At 38.5% G+C, this 21,952-nt stretch overlaps 1 protein-coding gene across 4 annotated transcripts in view; it reads left to right on the top strand.

The window, feature by feature from the left end:
• Positions 1–510: 510 nt before the first annotated feature.
• ZNF106 (zinc finger protein 106) overlaps positions 511–21,952 on the top strand; it is a 36,544-nt gene continuing 15,102 nt past the window's right edge. For 3 of the 4 annotated variants that reach the window (XM_010711446.3, XM_019615580.2, XM_010711445.3), the window contains exons 1-10: positions 511–636; positions 6,847–6,932; positions 7,660–7,721; positions 12,971–13,165; positions 15,321–17,393; positions 18,324–18,948; positions 19,890–19,959; positions 20,894–21,048; positions 21,142–21,202; positions 21,479–21,811. In XM_010711446.3, coding sequence (XP_010709748.1) covers positions 6,879–6,932; positions 7,660–7,721; positions 12,971–13,165; positions 15,321–17,393; positions 18,324–18,948; positions 19,890–19,959; positions 20,894–21,048; positions 21,142–21,202; positions 21,479–21,811 — 3,628 coding nt within the window. In that variant the 5' untranslated portion in view covers positions 511–636; positions 6,847–6,878. Of the gene's footprint in view, positions 637–1,326; positions 1,396–6,846; positions 6,933–7,659; positions 7,722–12,970; positions 13,166–15,320; positions 17,394–18,323; positions 18,949–19,889; positions 19,960–20,893; positions 21,049–21,141; positions 21,203–21,478; positions 21,812–21,952 lie in introns of those variants that run through there. The other variant, XM_019615579.2, reaches the window with a different exon arrangement.

Genomic DNA, 21,952 nt, shown 5'->3' with positions numbered 1-21,952 from the left:
CGGAGCGCTCGGTTACCCGGCGGGAGCTTACTTGGTGGGGCTGAGGCAGCTGCGGAGGGGCGGCGGGCCCGGGAAGCGGGAGGCGTGTGTGATGAGCATCCCGCGTTGCTGCGTGCTGCTGCGCTTTGCATTCCGGCTAATGGGGCTTTGTGAGAGCGGCTCCCTGCTAGAGGCGTGCAGGTGTGGCTGTGTCTCGGTACCTGCGGAGGCTGAATTGCAGCTCTCGGCTCGAGTTGCTCAGTCCTTCCTGTCGTGAAGCCAAAATTCGACCTGGTGAGTGTGAGTGGAGGTAGTGATGAATGCCCAGTAACCTGCAGTGAGACTGACCGTGTGTGGATACTGAAGCAGCTCCTCATAGGGCAGTTGAGCAGGAGATGATTTGTGTTGGCTAGAATTGGCTTTGACAATAACCATGCTCCATTTCTGAAGTTGTTCTGTAAGGGCTTGGTTTATTATTTCTTTTTGAGAATATGTTTTTTTTTTTCTTTATCATTCTATTTTTGGTGGCAGTGGCTTGATGGAATGGTCCACAGCAATGCTGTATCTTCCTCCATCCCTTCTGCCTGAAGCACGGCTCTGAAGAGGCTTGGTGCCACGGCTGGGTGCTGAGCAGCAGCCTAAGAGAGCAAGATTGAGGTTTGGTGGACTTTGCTTTCATTTCCTGGGGCTTCTCCTGATCTCTGCTGGTTGTTTGTGGCCTTCTCTCACTTGCTGCTTCTTTCAGTTAAGCCTCAATTGCTTTATTAAGTTTTGCTGAGCCTAAAAAAGGCTTAAGCCTTCCAAAAACTTTGTTAAAGGTTTTCATAAACTTTGAGAGTACCTCCCCATTAGGATTACAGTGTGTTTGCTATGAATATGAATATTACACATCTTTTAGGCTGATGAAGTTTGGCTTTATAACTTTAGAAAACAAGTTCCAATCCTGTCCTGAAAGCAGACTACCACTTCTGTTAAACACAAGTGTAATTTTTTTTTAACCTTTTGCTTGGCTTCAACTGAGTTGTCAGTAAAAGGCAACTGTGTTTGCATCACTGTGTATGTTTCAGCATTGACTGATTTCTATATGTGAAGTTTTTTGAATAGATGCACTCTCAATTCAAGCAAATAGATGGTTTTGGTCAAATTATGTTAGTCACTTGAATCACTATGACCAAATGTATGGGAACTGTTAAGTCATGACCTGAACCACTGATTGAGCACCTGGGGAGAGGACCCGGTCAGCCCTGGGAGCACAGGTGAAGGCAATTCAGGTGTGTGACTGGAAGGGGTGGAGCCTGGCTGCACCTCTCTTAGACCTCACTTAGGGGCTGAGTGCCAGTGGGGAAGGATCTTTTCCTGGAGATGCTTCTCCTTGGTGGAGCTTTCCCCTGTGAACCTGGGATCTTCTGATATTGGGTAAGCAATCTTCTTCCTTTCCTGTATAGTGTCTTTCTATTCTGCTGGTCCTTCTGTCATTTTTCCTCTTGTGAAACACCTTTTTCTATCTTTTTAATTTATCTAATTGCTATACCAAATTTCAGGTAATATCTGGCCTATATGTCTGAAAATGTTACATGTTTGATGAGATGTCAATCAAATGCATCTTAATCTACACAGGGCTCCGATATCTGTACAGTGTAAAGAATAACTACGATTACTCTAATAGAAATACATACCCAGTTAGTCTATAGGGGTGCTCAGAGACCTAGATAAAAATAAGGCATTTTTTCCTATTGATTTTTCCACTTTATCTTTTAAACTTTGTAAGATACTTTGAGTCAAATCTAGGTTGATGAAATTATTTTTAACACTGACAGTTGTCTTTTGTGAATTGTGCCACCAGATGGTGTCCTAAGTTTTGAGATTTTACCTGATTCAAGCTGATGATATGAAAACAAGAGAATGCAATAAGCTACAAAAATGCTTTTGTTTTACATTATACATATTTTTTAAAAAAGCATTTCTAGTTTACTGGGTAATGGATTTTTCTCATCTGGTCTTAAATGATTTTACGTTTTGACTCCAAATTAATAAAGCTGTTATTACTCAGCACTGGGATGAAATGTCTGTTACACAGGTGTGATAATTCAAGCAGAAGCCTGTTTTTTTTTGGTTTTTTTTTTGTTGTTGTTGCCTGATCATTGATGCCTGCCAGCCTAATCTTTGGGATCCTTGACTGGAATTTGCTTGGCACCAAAACTGTTTTTTGTCAAGTGATCTGAGTGCTGTGGTTTGAGTGCCTGAAATCACTTTCTAGTGATTCTAAATACTTTGTGGTGACTATATTCATAGAAAAAGCCCAGTGACTGGGTAAATACTTTCCAGTGCGCTCTCCATTGAACAGATATTTTTTAGGTCAGCTGATTATGTAGTACATGGACTTTGTAGAGGGTTACTTATAAAGTGTGAGTTCTTTTGCCAAGGCCAGTTACCTGATTCTGTGGAACTGCAATAGATGGATATATGAAGCAGTCCATTTTGCTTTTGTTTCTGAGCCCCTGTTCTTAATTTACAGTCTGTGACAGAAACACAGTTCGCATACCTGTCAAGGGTACTACTCAAATACCTATGACGGGGGAAAATACACAAATTGCTGAAATACCAACCACTTTATTTTGTGTCTCTTTGTGTCATGCTTGTAAGGGCCTCTTCATCCAAGATCTCTTACAAAGTGATGTAAGATGAGCAGGATAAGCAGACAGGACTTCTTTTAGCAGCTGCAGATAGATCCGAGGCAGGCCGTTTGTGCCTGATCTTGTGGAGGGATCATTATGTTGCTTCTTAATGAAACTTTGTTTCACTCTTTAGAAAATAATGTTCGAGGCTCCTGAGAGGGGGCTCAGTTGCAGTACTCTGTCCAGTTTTGGACATAATTCTTTGAGTTTTTTAGGCAATTTGGAAAGAGAAACTGGAATCTTAATAAGCTTGGAAAATATGGTGTTTCAGGAAAACACCTAAAGAAATGGAACTTGCATGAGTCTAAAAAAGCCATCTAGGTGTGTGGATATTAGATCTCTGAAGTGACAGCATACCACAGTGGTGCTGAACAGCTTTCCATTTACATTAGTGCTGTATATATCCCCATATCTGCCAGTGTGTAAAAAGTACATGATAAGTAAGATAGCAATAAGGTGTTTACTTTCTCTGGGAGGTGTTCCATCTCAGTTTACAGCAAGGAAAGCTTAGTTTGGTTATTAGGAAACTATTAGCATTTCTGATAGGAAATTGGAAAGACAGTTTAATTCTGACTTAGGGCTTATATATTATTCTGGTCTGTGACCTATTTCAAGCCAGGCTACAAATAAGACTAGTCTTTAATGGAGGTTCTTGTTCCTGACAGGTGTTCCTGTGCATGTGCTGCTCTGTTTGTGTAAGGTGTCTGTAGTCTCCTTATCTCCAGTGTATACCTTCCCCATATATTATAAAAATCCAGTGTTACTCATGGGGCAGCATACAAACTGTTCCTGCAGATGTCTTGTCAGGGTAGTTAGCAAAGTCAGCTTCATTGCCTTGAGCATGGAGATGTCAATCCATGCAATAACCTTTATCTCCTTCTGGCTCAGTGGCGGAGTAGTTGATGTCTCTGACGTTTGCTGTGTAGTTGAGCTCAAGGGCAGTGGTTCTGGGAAGAAAAGGTGGTTTTTGAATGTTGGTGCTTTATTCCACATAACTTCTGCCTGAGGTGATGAAACTTGATGAAATTTGAGTGTAGGCCTTTCTTTGTGGCAGTGAATTACTTGGTTTTGTTCAGCAATCTGACAGTGGTATGAGAGTTTTAGTATTTGGGGCAGCATTGTAGTACAGGGAAATGGCTTTAACTGTATGCATTTTTCCCTAAGAAAATCACTATTTTACTAGTTTTTAATAAATCACTGGTTACATTTTTTAATTGCTTTGTAGCACTGACTTGTCTCAGCAGGTGGCCGTGGTGTTCTCCAGGTTTTCCTCCAAGGACCAGGCCTCTCTGTGCAAATTAGCAGAACAAGTTTTCTGATAATCAAGCTGCACGTGGCCTAACCTAACAGTGGTTATTTAGGTGCCTTCCAGGGCCTAAGATGCACTTCCATTCCTTTTTCTCCGGGCCCAGAGGCTTCCCTCCAAGGCAGAAGGACTTCCTGTCCACCTCTTCCTCATATCGCCCGACAAAAGGTTTCATGAAACGGTTTTGTGGTGAGCTGCATCTTTCTAGTCTGTTGCTCCCCTCCTTTACCTGTGTCTGTGGTAGCTCTCGTGTTCCTCTCGTGCAGCTCAACCAGGTTTGTGTGACCGGTTGCTGCCGGAAAGATGTCTCTGAGGCAGTGGGCTGATGCCCCTCTGAGGGGCTGAGGAGGGTGTTGCTGCAGAGCATTCTGTGATGCTGAACTTCCAGGCTTCCATTTTTGTCAAGTGCAGAATTTCCACTGCTATTGACAGTGTGTAGAGTGGCTGTGAGATGGGCCCCAGTGCTGCTGCTGAGTTCTAGGCAGCTGGCATGCTGGTTTGCCCTCTCTGCTCCATGGCTTGTGGCTTTATATAGTCACTTCTCAGCCATTGATCTGCAGCAGATTTAGCCTTGACATGCATTTTTAATATATGTTATCCGGTGGATGTTGTAGCAGGAAGTAGCCTAATGCCCTCTTTTCTTTGTAGGCTATTTATACTTGTGAGAAGCGTTCTCCACAAGCCCTAACAGACTTGCTGAAGTTAATTAAATCTGGCTGCTGTTTCTAGGTCCTGGGCAGGTGCAGGCTGTGGGCAAATTCCATTTACATCACTGTTTTAAAATGTATGCATTTGCTTTAAAACAAACAAAATCCCCTACTGATTGGTAACATTCCCTCGAAATAGGAAGTTAGCGTAACATCTCATTTGCTTTAAAAGCTTTACGTTTTGCTGTTGAGATATACTTCTTTTACGTGATAGTGTAAAACCTTATCTTTACTAGCTACTTTATTTTTTTATACTAGCTCGTTTTCCTCTTAGTGACCCATGAGAGGTAATTCCTTTCTCTGTATGCAGGTATTGTGATTGAACAGATTGGTTGGTGTATGATGAGGGTAAATACCCTTACTGAGTACATGGCTCAAGCACTGTCTGGCTCTTGTTAGTGCTACATAGTAAAGGAGAGGAAAGCTTGGAATTTATGTTTTCTTCAAGTACTTGATGAGAGTGTTTACAGACAAATTGAAGTACTTCATTTAAGTCAGTCTTAAGTTTTCTAGCAGAATTTGTAAGAAAGGCAAGTATGAAGGGAAGTGATTCATCTCCATGTAGGTGCTAAGTCAGTAGGTGATCTGAAAATAGAATGTGGATCTGTGCTCTCCTGGCCATTGTATGTATGCTCTATGGCACCTACAAAATCAAACTACTTCCGAGTTCTTGCTTCCAAGAGCATCTCTCTGTGGAATTGAAAGCTTCACTTTTCATGGTGACATCCAATAGCATTTGAATTCTATTTGTATTTTTAGTACTCTACCATAAGAAATGCCCTGTTGATTGGGCAGTTAGCCTAAAACTCTTCCTGTAATCGTGTATAGTTACTATATGTTTTAATTAGTCAAAACAGGTGTTGTTAGGTCTCCTTGTGATAGATAGCTTTTTGATGTTATGTGCAAACTGGTGTCAGCAAGTCACCATGCTTCAGTGACCTGTTTGTCCTGGGTTAGGTCCCATGCTGCTGTCTTTCTCTTGTGCAGAATGAATTCCATGGGTGCTTGAGTAATCTTAAGCAAGATCCTAAATGTGTCTGATACTAGTCCATTAAATGACAAAATAGTGTTAGTGAAGAATACCAGGGAAGTAGAGCATATTTTCATGCAAAAGGTAGCTATCTGAAATTGGAACAAGAATCAGCATTTTTTTGCTTTCCAGGAGTAGATTAATGCTTTACATGCATGTTCTATGTGGCCCAGTCTGATGCAGAGTTCTGAATGATCTTGTACTGTTGTGGATGCTTTATGAAAATAAATATCTGTTACTAATGATTCGAGCACATCAGGTGCCCTTGTGATAAAACTGGAGAATGTCTATTTAAATACCACTGAGACTTCAAGAATGGATCCTACAAATGCTGGATAAATAACATAAGTTGATTGAATCTGCTGTTGTGTTTTAAACAGGTTTGTTTTAGTATGGTAGTGAATTCATTTAGGGAGGAAACTGCTTTCTTTGCCTAAAGATTATCTCAATTGCATTCTCTTTATGCTGGACAGGTGCTGATGCATGTCTTAACTAAGTATATGTCCACATTCGGGGAAAGGAGTTATTTCTCCAAAATCCACATTTTGGAAGTAGATGGATATGATTTTGCTGCTTCTGTTGCACTGAATGTCAGAGCTGCTTTAACTCTGTGCAGACTGGTCTCAGTGTAAGTACAAGACCTCCTCAGCCGTGCTCACAGCTTCACTCAGTACTAGATTGTTAGGGTGCAGTGTCCCAGAAAGAGAAGGTTGATGGTGAACAATTGGGATATGATAGGGTAAGCTGCTGGAGGCTTTTGCCAATTGAATTAGATCATATTAGCTGAACTAGCTCTGAAGGTGACTGATGTAAAATAACAAAGTTTGTAATGGACTGCCTTTTTGTGTGGAGACAGAAAAATGCACAACAGCGTTAATTAGATTTTTGTTAATCTGCTTTGAGTAGCTGAGAGCAATCCTATGTGTCTTTGCAGAATAAGTGCTGTATCTTGCAGGACAAGAAGAAAAAAAGGGAAAGCTATTTTTTTAAACAGCTTTCTAGAGGACTATTCAAAATTGCATGAGAGAGCTCTTTAAGGAGTTCAACACACTTGTTTTCGTGAATGGTAACTTATTTTTACTTTCTTTACCAAAATAGATTAATGATGAAAAAAATCCTGAATGTTTGTTCTTCTTGAATTACTTGCAGGTATGGGATAAGATCTATCTGGGGTTGTAAGCATGGTGCGAGAACGAAAATGCGTATTGTGTCACATTGTATACAGCTCAAAGAAGGTAAATAATTCACATTTAGTTTACACCTAACTGCAGTAGGTATTAATATTAAGTGTGTATGAGAACTACTCCCATTTTAAAACTGCATGAACTCTGAGAACGTTTTTCTTGTATCAGGAGCATATTGATCTAGATCTATCACAAACCAAATAGTGTATTTACATGTGCTGTAGAGTATCTTTCTTTAAATGAGCTCTGCAATATCCTTGATTCTGAATACAAAAAAGTATTGAGAGTTTCAGGGTATTTTTTTTATATTGCTGCATGGAGATAATACGGTGAACTGTTCAAAACTTCATTCAGTTATAAATTGTGCTGTTTTTTTTTCCCTTTGGATTTCTATCTTGTTTCTAAATGAATGAGAATGAGGAATCACACAGCATGTATTTTCATTAATGGTGTCAGAGTGCATGTTGTCTTTTTCATGCAAAGCCTGCACTGTGAAACAGTGTTGGTTTTTTTTTAATTGTAATATTTTTGTTTAGCCACCTGCCACAAGGCTATTGTGCAAATGCCAGTGTAATAATTCTCACAACTCATGAGGGTTGGAGATGTTTTCCCTTTGGAGATGTGGATTCAAGAACTGGGGAGAATAATTAGATTAGTGTCTGTTCTTTGAAGATTTCAAAATATTTCAGCTCAAATGTCAATAGAATGTGAAATCTTTGGAATGGCTTTCTTTCTTTCTTTTTATGACCAATTCTACTTTCCTTTCTCTTTATTGAAGGAGATGGAAGAACACATGAGGAGCATGCTTCACCACAGAGAACTTGAAAACCTGAAAGGAAGGTAGTAGAACCACAATGTATCTTGCCTCTTTGTGCAGTTTGTTATTCTCAGGAATGACTAATGTGCTATTTCTCAAACAAGCTGAATTGGACAATTTATTTTAGGCATGGTATATGTGATAAAGCTGGCAATGACCATGTTCTCTGAGTACCTAAAACTCAGGAGGCTTGTTAACTGAGACAAGTGATGTGGAAAAAAATAAAATGAAAGATTAAAAAAAATAAAATGTTTTTAGTTCTTGGCAGCTTTTTGTTTGGTTTCCTGGAAGCACTGTAATTCTGCCTTTGGTAGAATTACACACACTAGTTTTTTATAAAGTTTATTTTAAAAGGAAAGTCTTCAGTTATTAACTTTTCAAACACTGTGGGAAATCTGGCATCTTGGATGTAGGACTGCACCTGTGTTTGAGTGTCAGCCTTGTCCTCCGCCTCTCTGGTCCGGTTGTTTGGTTGTGGGAGCTAACCAGGGTGGATGACGGTTTCCATGGCTTTAATTATAATCTCTGGAAAGCGGAAGGAGGTAGGGGGTATTCAAATACCATCTTGATAATATGGAAACCGGATGCAATCGGAGTGCATTTGCAAGTTCTTTTAATTTTGTGTGGTCTTTGAGGTAGGCAGAGAGATCAGATGGTTTACACTTAAACACTTGACTAGTTTATAATCATCTTGCACCACTAACTTCATATGAAAATTGCACATCTATGTTAAACAACTTCTAAAGCACTAAGAAGTTATTTTCTTTCAACTCCTGAGTGTGGGAGATGAATTTTATTGGGACAAGTATCTTACGTTCAATGAAGATAAATCGTAGGCAGCTTCTGTTTGCATTAGTTCTCAGTTAATGTAGCTTTTATTCCCTTTTTTCCTCTTGTGCAGAAGGAGAGCAGGCCTCTTTGTTTAAACAGTTTTAAATTTAAATATTGAACATAGACGCAATGAAGCTAAGACTGATTCTAATGCCAATATAGTTAGTTTTTGCCAGTTTAGAATTCCAATCAAACTTTAACCTGCTTTGTTTTATAATACTTCAAGTCTAGAGAAACTTAAATTTATTTTTCTGAATATTTTTATATGCAAAACATTTATGTAACTGCAAAAAAGTGCCTGTTTTGAGTGCAAGATTGCAATACTACATGCTGCAGCTGAATACACTTGCTTGCGCCAGCTGTGTAGTATTTTATGTTGTGTACAATTGTAAATTATTGCTGTAGTTTTGTCTAAAACTTATGTGCTTCTGTATGGAAACTGTTGAGTCATGGCCTGAACCACTGATTGAGCACCTGGGGAGAGGACCCGGTCAGCCCTGGGAGCACAGGTGAAGGCAATTCAGGTGTGTGACTGGAAGGGGTGGAGCCTGGCTGCACCTCTCTTAGACCTCATTTAGGGGCTGAGTGCCAGTGGGGAAGGATCTCTTCCTGGAGATGCCTCTCCTTGGTGGAGCTTTCCCCTGTGAACCTGGGATCTTCTGATATTGGGTAAGCAATCTTCTTCCTTTCCTTTATAGTGTCTTTCTATTCTGCTGGTCCCTCTGTCATTTTACCTCGTGTGAAACACCTTTTTCCACCATATTGATCTGTCCAATTGCTACAGTTTCTAATACAAGTCCTCTGGAAAATATTTGGAAAATGAGTATGCCTGCTTATGTCTGCTAACAACAGTTGCAGTGAAATAAAACAAGTCCTTATAGGAAGGTGAATGCATTGCAAGTCGTCATACTTCTAACCTGTTTTACAGTCTGCAGTGAGTTCCAGTTGTGTTGTCTTTGCACCAAGGCTGCAGCTGGGATTTGAGCTCTATTGTGCCTACTACTTCATAAATTTTATGCTGTATAAATGGAAAAATATTGCTTACCTTGAACTGCATATTAACTGGCAGTAAATAACCTCTGTTGCCCAATTTCTACTTCCATCTGATATTTGATTAATCTGTCCGTGGCTTCAATTTTTATTATGTCACTTCAAGAAAATGTATGAAAGCAGCTTTTTTTTTTTTTTGAATAAAAATTACAGACTATTTTTTTCTGAGTTCTGCTACTTATTTAGAAATAATAAAAATCCTAGGCAATCTTGCTTTCATCTCTACTATGCCCCACACAACTGGCCTTGTCAGCTAAGGAGTGTTCTGAAAACGTGACTGCGATCAAGCACATCATAGTATTTGCTGTGTCTGCTAGGAGTGAGAAGAACTTGTTCTGTTACTGAACAGCTGGGAAGTGGTTGCTCAGAAACCAGTATGCCCTCAGCACTAGAAATTTATTTAGGGCTTCTGGTCAGCTAACTTGTAGAACATTTCTATTTTAGACTTTCTTCTGGTAGTAATAATGAGATTAGAGGGGCTACAAGGACAGAAAAATGATGAGTTGAAAATTTAATGTATTTTAGCATCTCGTTTCTTGCCTTCTTAGTATTTTTCTAATTCTTGACTCTTACAAGTAACACTATTTTTAGAAATTGCATATTATAAAAGTCCACAGTAGCCTGTCAGAAGAGCCTTGTTCTCTTCCCCATGCTTTTCCTCCTTCCTTCCATTTCAGTTTAGTAGGAGTCTTTTAGGAATTTTGTGAAGAAAGATGTGCTCTAGGTTTAAAATGCAAAATGCAAGCAACAGCCTCATAAAGGTGTTTGAATTGTGTGAAACAAGATGATAACATTAAAATTATATCAACATTTGCTACCTTCAAATTTAACGTCCATCTTGAAGTTAGGTTTTAGACAGATGCACGTATTGGTTCATGTTTTCTTCTAAATTTAATTTGGTATCTCAAGGACTAGAACAGCTTTCTCAAACTTCTTAAGGCTCTTTTTCTTGAAGCCTTATTCCCTGTGATATGTTATAGGAATTGGATGTCAAATAGAAAGCTTAAGCGGACTTCATTTTTTGTAATTGAAAATGGAATAATACTTTTGTATGAGGGACATAGTCTGCCATTTGAAATAGACAGAAAATAAAGCTCTTGGATGCTGTCATTCTGAGAATACACTTTTCCTGTTTACTTAAAACTGCTTTTGATCTCCTTAAAGAACTGAGACTGTGTGGTGTTTCAGGTGATTTGTAGGGAAATGTACACGTGGTGGGAGCGTGCCCAATGCTGGCTGATATTAGTAGGAATAGTGTAGCAGAAGTGATGATAGAAATAAAATATCCCTTTAGCATAACCATTCAAGCTCTCAGGCAGTTCTACTTTAATTCACGTAGTTGTCCACGTAGGGAAGTTTTAGGGTTTTTTGTTTTGTTTCTTCTCTTCTAGGTTCTTGGAAATTAACAGCAGAACACCATTATAATTGTAACCCACTTTAGTCTTTTTTTTCCAGACTGTCAAGTGGTCTAAGAGCCGCAGCTTAGTAACTACTCATATGTTACATGTTACAGAAGCAACTTTGTCTGTAGCCCAGCTGTGAACTTATCTGAATCAGTAGAAACAGTGCGTGCATTTAGTCAGTCTGCAAATGTGAGTGATAGAAATTCTATGTGAGAATAGAAATGAAGGATTTAGAGTATTCATTAAGATGTAATATATTCCTGAGGTATGTTTCATGTTGAAGTCATCTTGTCATGTAAATGTGATGGTATAGAGACGGAGCACCTCTTTCTGCAAGAAGCTTCTATGTGCCTTAAGACTAATAGTTGATCTATTTATGGGTGTGAAGATTGTTCTTCCAGTGCATTAGTAAAATTCACTGATTGTATATGGGATTAATAAAACAGACTAAATATATGTATAGAATTTATGCTTTGACTGTTTATTAGTGAGCGTGAAGTCAGCAAAATGAAGTGCACTCTTCTCCAGAAAACACTGTATTTGTAAGCTACCTCTTTCATAAATGAAACTTATCCAAATATTTCATCTGAAATGAAATACAAAGAGTACAATTTTTATGAGTTGGTCTACTTTACCGGCTGTGACTGTGCCTGGATGACTTAATTGGTTAGGTTTCTTAACTAAGTTAGGAAGATGAAAAAAAAAATTCTGGGGAAAATAAAAACATTGTTTTTACTAGCTCGCTGCTGGCACTCCACTTAAGGATGCTGGCTTAGTTTCTTGAGTAAAGGTGCATTTTATATCTGTTCCTCATTTTACTTGTTTCTAAAAACTGGGGATTCATGTTTGACCTTTTCCATTATGGATCCCAGTGTCTTTACTACAGTTATGAACTGTGCTGGTAAAACAGTACTACTGTTACAAGACTTCAGTGTTGAGTATGCCATGCAGTTAGGTAAATTTGCTAGTATTAATTAAATGTCAGTGTAATAAGAAACATTGTGGAGGCAGGCAGTGAGTCCTGACTTGTTCCAACTGAATTGTTTATTGTGATACTTATTCATGTTTTTGTCCTTTTTTTTTTAACTGGTGAACATACTTTCCCTGTTTAGGCTATTTTTAAATTCATATTTTCTTAACAGTGGAGTTTCTGTTGGATTTGTTAGGAGAACAAATAAGGTATTTTTAGATTTTTTTTAATAAAGGAAAAAAATTGTAACCTTAGTCCAGTATTCTCTGAAACATGAGTGAAACCATTTGTCTGCCACAGCTGTCAACTTCCTCCAGCTGAAATAATTACTGTATTTTTTTTAAGATATGTCCTCTAAAGTGGAAAGCAGATCTCATGCACATTTGAACCAAATAAAGTACAGTGAACTGAAGACACCCTCCCATTGCTTGCTGTGCTATGGAGTCTTTAGATTCCAGGCAGCAGTCTCAGCTGTCCCAGTTTAGGTTGTGCTGTAGTAGGATTGGCTGTATCCATGTACTGCCTCCTCCCTTTTCTAAATTTCGCTGGGGGAAGGATCAAGGCAAAGATTAAATGTAGAAGCTGTCGCCAGGCTTCCCCAGTGCAGCTGGCACCATGGAAGGGCTTCAGAGCAGCTCCTGCTAGCTCTGTAAGCCTTCCATTCTGCCTCCTCGCTCACTGTGTTTCCTCTGAAAAGATTTTGAGTACAACAATTCAAGACGAATTCCTCCTCCTGTTTGATACAGCTCTACTACCAAGTCTTCTACCTCTTGATTGTTGGAAAAAAATCTAAAAATTTTACCATCAAAAAAACTAGACATTGAATGAAAAAAAAAAAACCAACAAAACCAAAAACAGAGAATTCAAGTAACTTAAACATACCGAGCAAAACTTAGTAGCCTTGAACACAAACCATCGGCTAAAGATAAGTACATTCAGAGGAAACAAAGTAAGACCAGAGATAATCCACCATGCCTGTTGGCAGAACAGAAAGCCCACCCTCTGCCTCTCTTCCTAGGGACAGCAACCACGAGTGCCAGGTGTGCAGGGTGACGCTGGTGGGCTTGTCAGCGTATGCCAAGCACATCTCCAGCCAGCTACACAAAGACAATGTTGATGCCCATGATAAAGCGGAAGAGAAAGAGGAGACAGAAGAAGAATACCTTGACAAAGAACTCATTCAACTAATTAAGCAAAGGAAGGAACGGAACCGGTGAGTTTTCCTTTCTTTTCTTAGTTGTAACATTGTAAGAGTGCTTATAGCTCAGTTGTAATTTCCTCCTAAGGATTGGGTGCTCATGAAATGTAAACTGTGTGCAGTCAGTATGCTTGTTACAATGGCCTGGGAGAACTAGGTGGAGACTGTAGTTTTCAATGTGTAAAGATGATTCTGCTAAATGTACTTGTTTTGTTGATTTACTGTTTGTAGGGAATTACAGATATCATCCATTGTAGATTTAAAAAAAACAAAAAGCAAAAAACAGCTGTGCTGTAGCATTCAAGTCCCTAATGTGATATCTTGTGCCTTGAGAATCCTTATGCTGTTATTTTAACATGTGATATTTGTTTAATGGAAGGGTTTAGTGAATGTGATGGTAGTGCTGTAATTGTTTTTAGTGTGATGGGAGAATGGTTCTGCAGGGACCCGGTCTTTTCAGAACTGTTGGTGAACATGTTTTGAAAAGTTTAAAACTTTTGATCTGTCTGTTTTTTTTAATCAACTGGATTGTTCTCCTAATGTCACACTAAAATCCCATAATCCGTGAATGAAGTTACTTGCTTGTTTTATCTTGCTGCTTATCAGCAACTAAAGATAATTCTTGTGACTCACTGTGAAATACAAGGCTGCGGAGAGTAGCAAGTGCTGCCGTTTATCTTGCATGTGACTGCAAGTGTGCATTGCTAATGTGGTGTTCCAATTGGAAATTTATTTTTTTCAATGTGTTTACAGCATGACGATGGTACTAAAGGGCCATGTGATTTTTGAAAGAAGCTCTTGCTCACTACTGGAAAATTTCAGTTAGTGCCTTAAAGTGCGTAACTGTAGTTACTGTTTGGTTTTGAATCCATTTACTGAAGTGTCTCTGTGTGGTGGTCGTGTTTTTATAATAGTCGATGTAGATAGTAACAAAGTCATTTTCTTCATTCTTTAGTGAAAGTGCTGTTAGTACAGTGCTATTCTGAGACAAATAAAATCTTATAAAATCTCTCAGTTGGATATGGACTTGGGGAAAAAAAATTACATGGGTAAAGTTACAGCAAAACTGTTTCCATTAGATCATAGTCCAGTTGAGTCAGCTCCTAGAACTAAAGGTATCACTGAGACATCGTTTATTTGTTTTCTTGTCTTAAAGCTCATTTTAGTTTATACAGTAGCTCATTTCCCACTAGACATTAATTATTTGTGCATCTCTTAGTGAAACTGGAATGCGTTGAAATCTTAAAAGGTGGTATACTATAAATTTCAATTTATTCATATCAATTTTTTTTAGCAAAGAGTGGTACGAAAGCTTCCTATCTTGCTTGTTCAGGAACTCAGAGTGCATGTATTTATGTGATCAGTTTTTGGAAGTAAAAACTTTTATTAAGCACTCCTCATTTTGTAGAATAGATATTTAATATATTTAGAGTGCTGACCCTGGGAATAGCTGCGAGTGTTAAGGTAGCCTTTATCTTTAAATGTGCATGTGATAATTTACCATGTGTCTTGACAGACTGCCAACCACAAGTATTATCCAAAGGGCAATAGATAGTGCTTTTGGGAGGCCCTCGCAGACACTGCATGCTGTGGATTCCTGGTTTGTCGTTTAAAACAAGACAAAATAGGTTTTTGTATCTGAGATATGGTTTTTGTGAATGTTCTATATGTGTTACATAAGCTTTATAAACTGAGACATGATCTCAATTGTTTTCTCTATTAAGTAGAATAACTGCTTTTTTCAGTGGTTTCTAATTTTCCTTCTGTTTTATATCGATTCACTCTAGTTAAGCTGTCTAGTATCAACAGAGTAATCTTCAGGAAAAAAAATCCGACTACTTATTAGTTTTTTTCCTATATAGATTCCTCAAATTGCAAAGAATGTACAACAAAAACGAGCTTTCTGACAGCTCTCCTTGAACTATCCCTGAATCATATCAGTTGTTCTTGTAGGAGCAAATTTGAAATGCAAGGTTTCAAATTTGGCATAACACTAGAGTTGAAAGTCAACCACTACAGAACCTTGAATGATAAAGTAGCTAAGTCAGTTGTATCTGTTTCTTCTTAAATAAGATAGCTCCCTAGTGCAAGATAAATGGATGAGACTTGTTTTATGTTGGATTTCAGTGGAATAGCATCAGAATTTATTTTCTTCTAAATTGTTTTGTAGGCAAGTTGAACCATGCTGTACAAACCAAGAAACAGAATGCGATGATAGGAGATCACAGAGGAGGCGAGAAGAGAGAGCTACATACAAAGAAAGAGAAGCTTATGATCAGTCATCATGGCATCATCATAATGCATTACAAAGGGACTGGAAATGGGAAAGGGATGATTATATTAATTCTAGACAAGGCAAATTTTCACACTCCCAGAGGAACCTTAATATAAGTAGGCATCCAGGTGGCCCAAGGGGACGCTCTGGGTGGCACCAAAATGTTTCAGGAAGCTCTTCAAGTTGGCATAAGTATGGGAATTCTGGAATTGTTTGGCATCCAAATGGACGAGGAGGAGGAACATCAAATTGGCATCACAGTGCCAGAGGGAGGAATTCTACTTGGCACACAGAAGGAACAGGTAACTTTTCTAGCTGGAATTGCAAGAGTTATGGAGGAAACTGGAAGTCTAGTTCTCATGGTGCAAATAGCTGGAATTTTGGAAGTTCTGGAGATACATACTTATTAGAGCCAGCTAAATATAATAAGGAAAGATATATGTGGCAGTGGCAAGAGAAAGACATGTCTGTTCTTCCATACAGAGATCGAAATAATAGGAGTGATTCATTTGATTTTACTAGTGATAAACTTCCTTCTGAGGGGGCATTGGATTTTGGTACTTCAAAGCAACCAGAAAGTAAAGCTTCAAGAAACAGTGGGAAAAGTGGGAGCCCTTCAAGAGATAAAATACATCGCTGGACTCCCTACCCGTCCCAAAAATCTACAGAGCAGCAATCATGGTTTGAAGATGTTTCTAAAGCTACAGAGAAAATGGATTCTTTATTTTTGCCTCTTACTGAATCATCAGGAAAAGGAAAAACTTGTGAAGCCACTGCTAGCCTCCCAAAATTAAAAAAATCAGAAGCATCTCCCCATTCTAATGTAACCGTAGATTACCCTGATTCCAGAGATGAAAAGCCTGACAAAGATGATGGCAGAAGTAGTAGGATGCCATCGCTGAAATCCCCTCTTCTAAATATCATGGACATGAAGTTGTCTTCCCAAAAGCAAGACACAAAAAGTCTGTTAAAAAATGTCAAGTCTCTGTTGTCCTCACCTAATAGCAAAGAACAGAACCGTTTGAAAGCATTGAATCTCGAAGCTAACAATTTACCTTCTTATTCATCAAAGCTGCCTGGTGCATCTGCTGATAACTTAGAAGGAAACAACAAAGACACACTTAGCAGTAATGTTGGGGAGCCTGTTGTTAACTTAGGTGAAGCAGAACAAAAAGGCAAAGATATTCAGTCCAACCATTCCTTACAAAATCCTCCCTTAAACTCTTGCAAGAGTACAAGTGATCAGAATATGGAAGGAACTGGGAAAGCATCACCAAAGAACAGGTTCAGACTACATTCATTGGAAGATGTGAGTGATGATGAGTTAACAGGAAGAGAGAAAGTAGAAATAAGAATTGACAAACTGAGTCCTTCTGTTAGTTCTTGTTTACCCTGTGGCATTCCAGAAGGTAAACTTGCTGCCTCTGAAAAGGATGTTGATGAAAAGCCATCTGCTTCAAGCATTGCATCTGCTGATCTGAAAGATGCTGCATTTCAGATGGAATCCACAGTTTCTTCATCAAACAGTCAGGATCACTTGCACGTGGGTTTGAAAACCCCCTCACAGGAAAAAGAAGTGAATGAAGAGCATGTCAAGTCAGATGGTCGCTTTGAAGTGGAAGGTTTTGAAAATCATTCAGATCATGAGCTGCAGAAAGGAGGAAGTCAATCACTAGGCCTCCTTCCTGATTTAAGTAAACTTGGCCTCCCTGCCTCTCTGCAAAGAGATCTGACACGACATATTAGTTTGAAGAGCAAAGTGGGAATACACCTTCCAGAGCCCAATCTCAATAACGCACGGCGCATTCGGAACATAAGTGGCCATCGGAGAAGTGAGACTGAGAAAGAATCGGGCCTTAAACCAACCCTCAGGCAGATTCTTAGTGCTTCCCGGCGAAATGTAAACTGGGATCAAGTCATCCAGCAGGTATCAAAGAAGAAACAGGAACTTGGCAAAGGTTTACCAAGGTTGGTAGCTTTCTAGTGTAACTGTGTGTGTGTGTTTAAGGGAGTGGGTTGTTTTCCTTATCTTAGGTGAATTTCAGAATGCTAAAAAGAAGACTTTATAATCAAGCATTTTGATACAACCATCTTTTTGCACGTACAATTTGGAATTTTTTTGATTGCTTCTGTGGCAGTCTGTCCACAAATAAGTGACAGGAGTTTGCTACTCAGAACAGATTATGATCAGTTCACAATAATTGCTTAATACCAGAATGTGATATCATGACATATGACACTAGGAACACATTTGCGTTTCAGGTTCTAGTAAATGGAAGTATGTAAAACATAATGAGGATGTGAACATCACTGTTGCAATTACTTCATGTACTCAGGACTACAAGAAATGCTTGCATTGTTGCAGACAGAATAAATGTTTCCTTTTCAGATGTTTATCTGTTTTAATCTGATAAGCAGTTTGTGTGTGTATTTAGAGTGTCTGTAAAATAGTTAATGCTTTAAGCCTCTGAAGGTTTTGCAGACTATTGAAAATATGTAATCTTTGCTTGCACCAAACTGGTTTACAGGTAGTTCTGAAAATTATGTTTTGTTTCTGTTTGAGATTTTCTTCAGAGTTGAGCTTTATAAGACACTGAGGAACAAAGGTAACAGCTTTAATGTTGTTTGAGTGATGAACAGATCCTCAAATTTCAAAATTCTAAAAGCTAATGAAGATTCTTTTCATGATTTGGAAATTGTCCTGTCAGTTCTTAGCAACAAAATGTGATTTTGTGATACACAGAAGATACTGCTTTGCTTCATGAGACATAAACTGCAGAATACCAGTTTAGTGAGTTGCTGATCTTTTCAAACAGTAACATGCAGCTAGGAAAAAGGGAGTTTTTTTTTTTAAGATTCAAATGGTTTGTTAAACGTGGTTTTTTCTTTTTGTTAAAGGTTTGGTATAGAAATGGTGCCTCTCATTCAAAATGATCAAGAGAGTCTAGAACTTGGTGAAGAATCTGATCTGTCTACCCTGGAAGGATTCCAGTGGGAAGGGATTTCCTTAGCAGTACCTGGGTCAGCCAGAAAACGTAGCTTTTCTGAAAGCAGTGTCATTGCAGACAGGCACCCTTCTGCTTACAGCTTTTTTAGTGAGCAACCCAAAGCAAAAGAATGTGAGGAAAGGCAAATAGTTGCAGCCAGACACCTACGTGATATAACATCTGGATGCGAGGCAAGTGTTGACATTGAAGCTGACTTGAAACAGGAGACCTCTTCTCTTTCTTTGTCACCATTTATATCTGAAAGAACTGAGACCACTGGAAGGAAACAAAGCCTACAGGCTACTACTTCTGAGCTCACTGGCCTCACAAAAGCAGAGCAAGACAGTCTAGATAAGAGAACACCTCTTCTTGAAAAACAGAATGTGTTAGAAATCTCAGAAGAAAATCCTCTGGCTTCAAGTGATGTACTTCTTGCAGTGTCTAGTAATATAGATGCAGCAACAGACAGTAGCTACACTTCTGGTACTGAGCAAAATGACAGCCAAGGAATTGGAAAGAAACGAAGAGCGACAGGAGTAAGTGTACAACTTTGTGCAGTTTTGGTGTGCTTAAAAATGTTGTTTCCCAGGTTATGACCACTTTAGAATGGTCTCTAAGGATGACTTTCTCTTTGTTTTATTGCCTTGTATGTTAATAGGTTTATTTTGCTTATTTGACTTAATTGTATTTAAAAATATTTTCAACTTCTGCTTTTTTAGCACAAGATCTTTGGTTAGTACTTTTCTATTAGTAGGAACTACAGATGCTCTTCAGTTTTGATTTAGTGACAAGCATACTAAGCTAGTAAATAAGCTGTTAAAATATTTCAATGAAAGAGTTAGTGTTGCAGTGAGGATCTTTTGTGTTCTAAAACTGAAATGAAAGCTAAACTGTAGTAGACATTTGTTTTCTTAGACATTTCAGGTCTTAAGATCAAACAAGGGAAGACAATCCTCTTTACAAAACCAAACACTTAAAATAAGGTAGAAAAAGATTGAAGATGGTAGCCTATCTGTCTCTAAGCCAGAAATTTCTCCATCTGAATTAGTTTAATTGCCTTGTCTTAGTCTTACACAAAGTAAAAAAGAAGCTTCTGAACAAATTAATAAGAATGGATTTGCTACATGCAGGAAGTGAGAATTTAAATTCCTCACTAATTTCATCCTTTAGATTGTCAACTAAATCTATGAAGCAGAAAATCTGAACCAAGTGTGGTCTTGAGAATCTAAGCATGTTGAAAGCTGCCTGCTCATTTTAATATTTCATGTTAGTTGAGATGAAAACATGGCCCTAACTTTGTTTCATTCCCACTTTTAAGAAGAGAGGGAAGGACAAGTTACGTAAGAATGTGCGGGATTGTACATGTTCTTTCCTGTGGCTAGAAGTGATGCTTCTTGAGATAACAGTGGATGTTTGCTTTCTTGATTTAGGCAAACTTGCTATTGTGTCTTTTGTTAACAAGGAATCTTACTTGTAGGAAGGATCCTCTCCTGAAATCCCCAGTCTGGAAAGAAAGAATAAAAGAAGAAAAATCAAAGGTAAAAAAGGTAGAGTGACTACTGTGTGCATGTATGTCTAGGATAGAGACTGTAAAGGCCTAGTAGTGTTCTGACTTGGCTGTAGTGGCAGTTCCTTAGTGTTGTGTCTTGGCTCTTGCTCAGGGTCATAGGGTAGACTCTTGTCAGGTCTGTAAGACCTACAAAATTAGAGCTAGAACAACCAGATATGTTTGGGTCTCTTCTCTTTCCATTCTTGTTTGAAATCCTGGCTTTCAAGTGACTAGTAAAATTCAATGCATGGAAGGATTTTCTTTATATTGCTTTGTTCTATCACCATATCATTGTAGTAAATCTATTGAAAGAAATTAACTTGAAAAAAGCTGAGGAGTGCACAAATTGAAACTTGATTCGTTTGGAGCATCTCTGTAATGCCAGAGGGCCTCTAAAAAGGAGGATATTTATTGAAAACGGTGCTTGCAGATTGTTAGGAGATTGTAAACGAGTCTCACAGCTCAGATGCTATTTTGATTAATAAATGATTTTATCATAGAGGTCTTTTAGTCTTAACTTGCCTTTTCTTGACCTCTGGATTAGCTGAATAATTTAAATCATATTTAGTTTTAATTTTTTTGCCTTTTTTAGTTACATTACTGAAAAGTATGCATTTGTACTTCCTGTGTATATACACTTCAATAAAAGATCTTTGTGGAAGAAGGTGGCTTTCTGTTCAGAGCTGGAAAAACTATGATTTTTAAAAAAAAAAATTACTGCAGTCAAAGTTGAGATAACTTAAAGAGAATTATTCTTCTATGTAATACATGACTGTAACTGTGCATAGATGCTTTTAAGTCTCTTGCACAACTATTAGTGCTTTACCAAATTCATGTGTTTATATGTTTGGAAACTTGAGGTATTACTTGTCATGTATTTTAATGTGTTGCCAAGTACTGTTATATGCTAAATTATGTGGACTTTTTTCCAGAACGTTCTCAAGTAGACCAATTGTTGGCTATTTCACTGAGGGAAGAAGAATTGAGCAAGTCCCTGCATAGTGTGGACAATAGTCTCTTGCAGGCTAGAGCTGCCCTGCAGGCTGCCTATGTTGAGGTTCAACGGTTCCTTGTGTTAAAGCAACAGGTAACAGTAGACTTTTGAGACTGGCAGAACTAGAAGTTAGCAGCCTGAGAAACTATCATTAATAGAAGTGATTTAAAAACTCCTGTTTTGCAGATAACCATGGAAATGAGTGCACTGAGAAGCCAGAGGATCCAGATCTTGCAAGGCCTACAAGGTATGAGACTGCGAAACAATAGCACTGAAATAGTGACTCATATTCTTTGAACTCAGTGTCTTGTAAAAATTGCCCTCGTAAAAAGTAGAACAAACTTTAGGCTTTTCACAGTGAAGTCTTTATTATTCAGATGTGATATATTGCCTTTAGTAGTGCTGCATCTACTGGATTTCTTGCAAATTTTTCTCTTCCTTGTCTATCTGTCAGAAATTATCTCTTGATACCACTGACTTTTCATTTTTTTGTTTTGTTTTTCCTCTCCGCTTTTACCATTAGAGACATATGAACCTTCTGAACTGTCAGAGCAACTCCCCAGTAGTGTCTCAAGTGAGAGAAGAAACAGCGAATCTCAGGTGTCAGCTGATTTGCTTCCTGCAGGCTCTTTCTTGCCCCTTTTGGACACTTTATCTGTACCTCCACTGGGAACTGCTGTTCATGTAAACACATCAACACCATTCCATTCTGGCATCGCATTCACCACTCCTCCAGACTCCTCGGTACAAATTAAACGAGAACCTGTGTCTTTGGAAGCCTCAGAAGAAAATGTGAATACTGTACTCCAGAGCTCTCTATGCTCTTCACGAACAGAAGTGGTAGCACAGAAAGATGGTACGTGTGGCTCTTTAAGAAGTAGCTTTATGAAAATGCAAGGAGTTCTTTTGCTTTTTTCTGTAGAATAAGCAAGTTGGGTAACAAACGTGCAGGCTGTTGTTTAGGGGTTAACCCACATTGAGCAGCTGAGGCACATTA

Source organism: Meleagris gallopavo, chromosome 5 (genome assembly GCF_000146605.3).
Source record: "Meleagris gallopavo isolate NT-WF06-2002-E0010 breed Aviagen turkey brand Nicholas breeding stock chromosome 5, Turkey_5.1, whole genome shotgun sequence".
NCBI classification, from domain to species: Eukaryota; Metazoa; Chordata; class Aves; order Galliformes; family Phasianidae; genus Meleagris; species Meleagris gallopavo.
The sequence above is the reverse complement of the archived record's forward strand: the minus strand, read 5'-3'. Positions and strand labels throughout refer to the sequence as shown.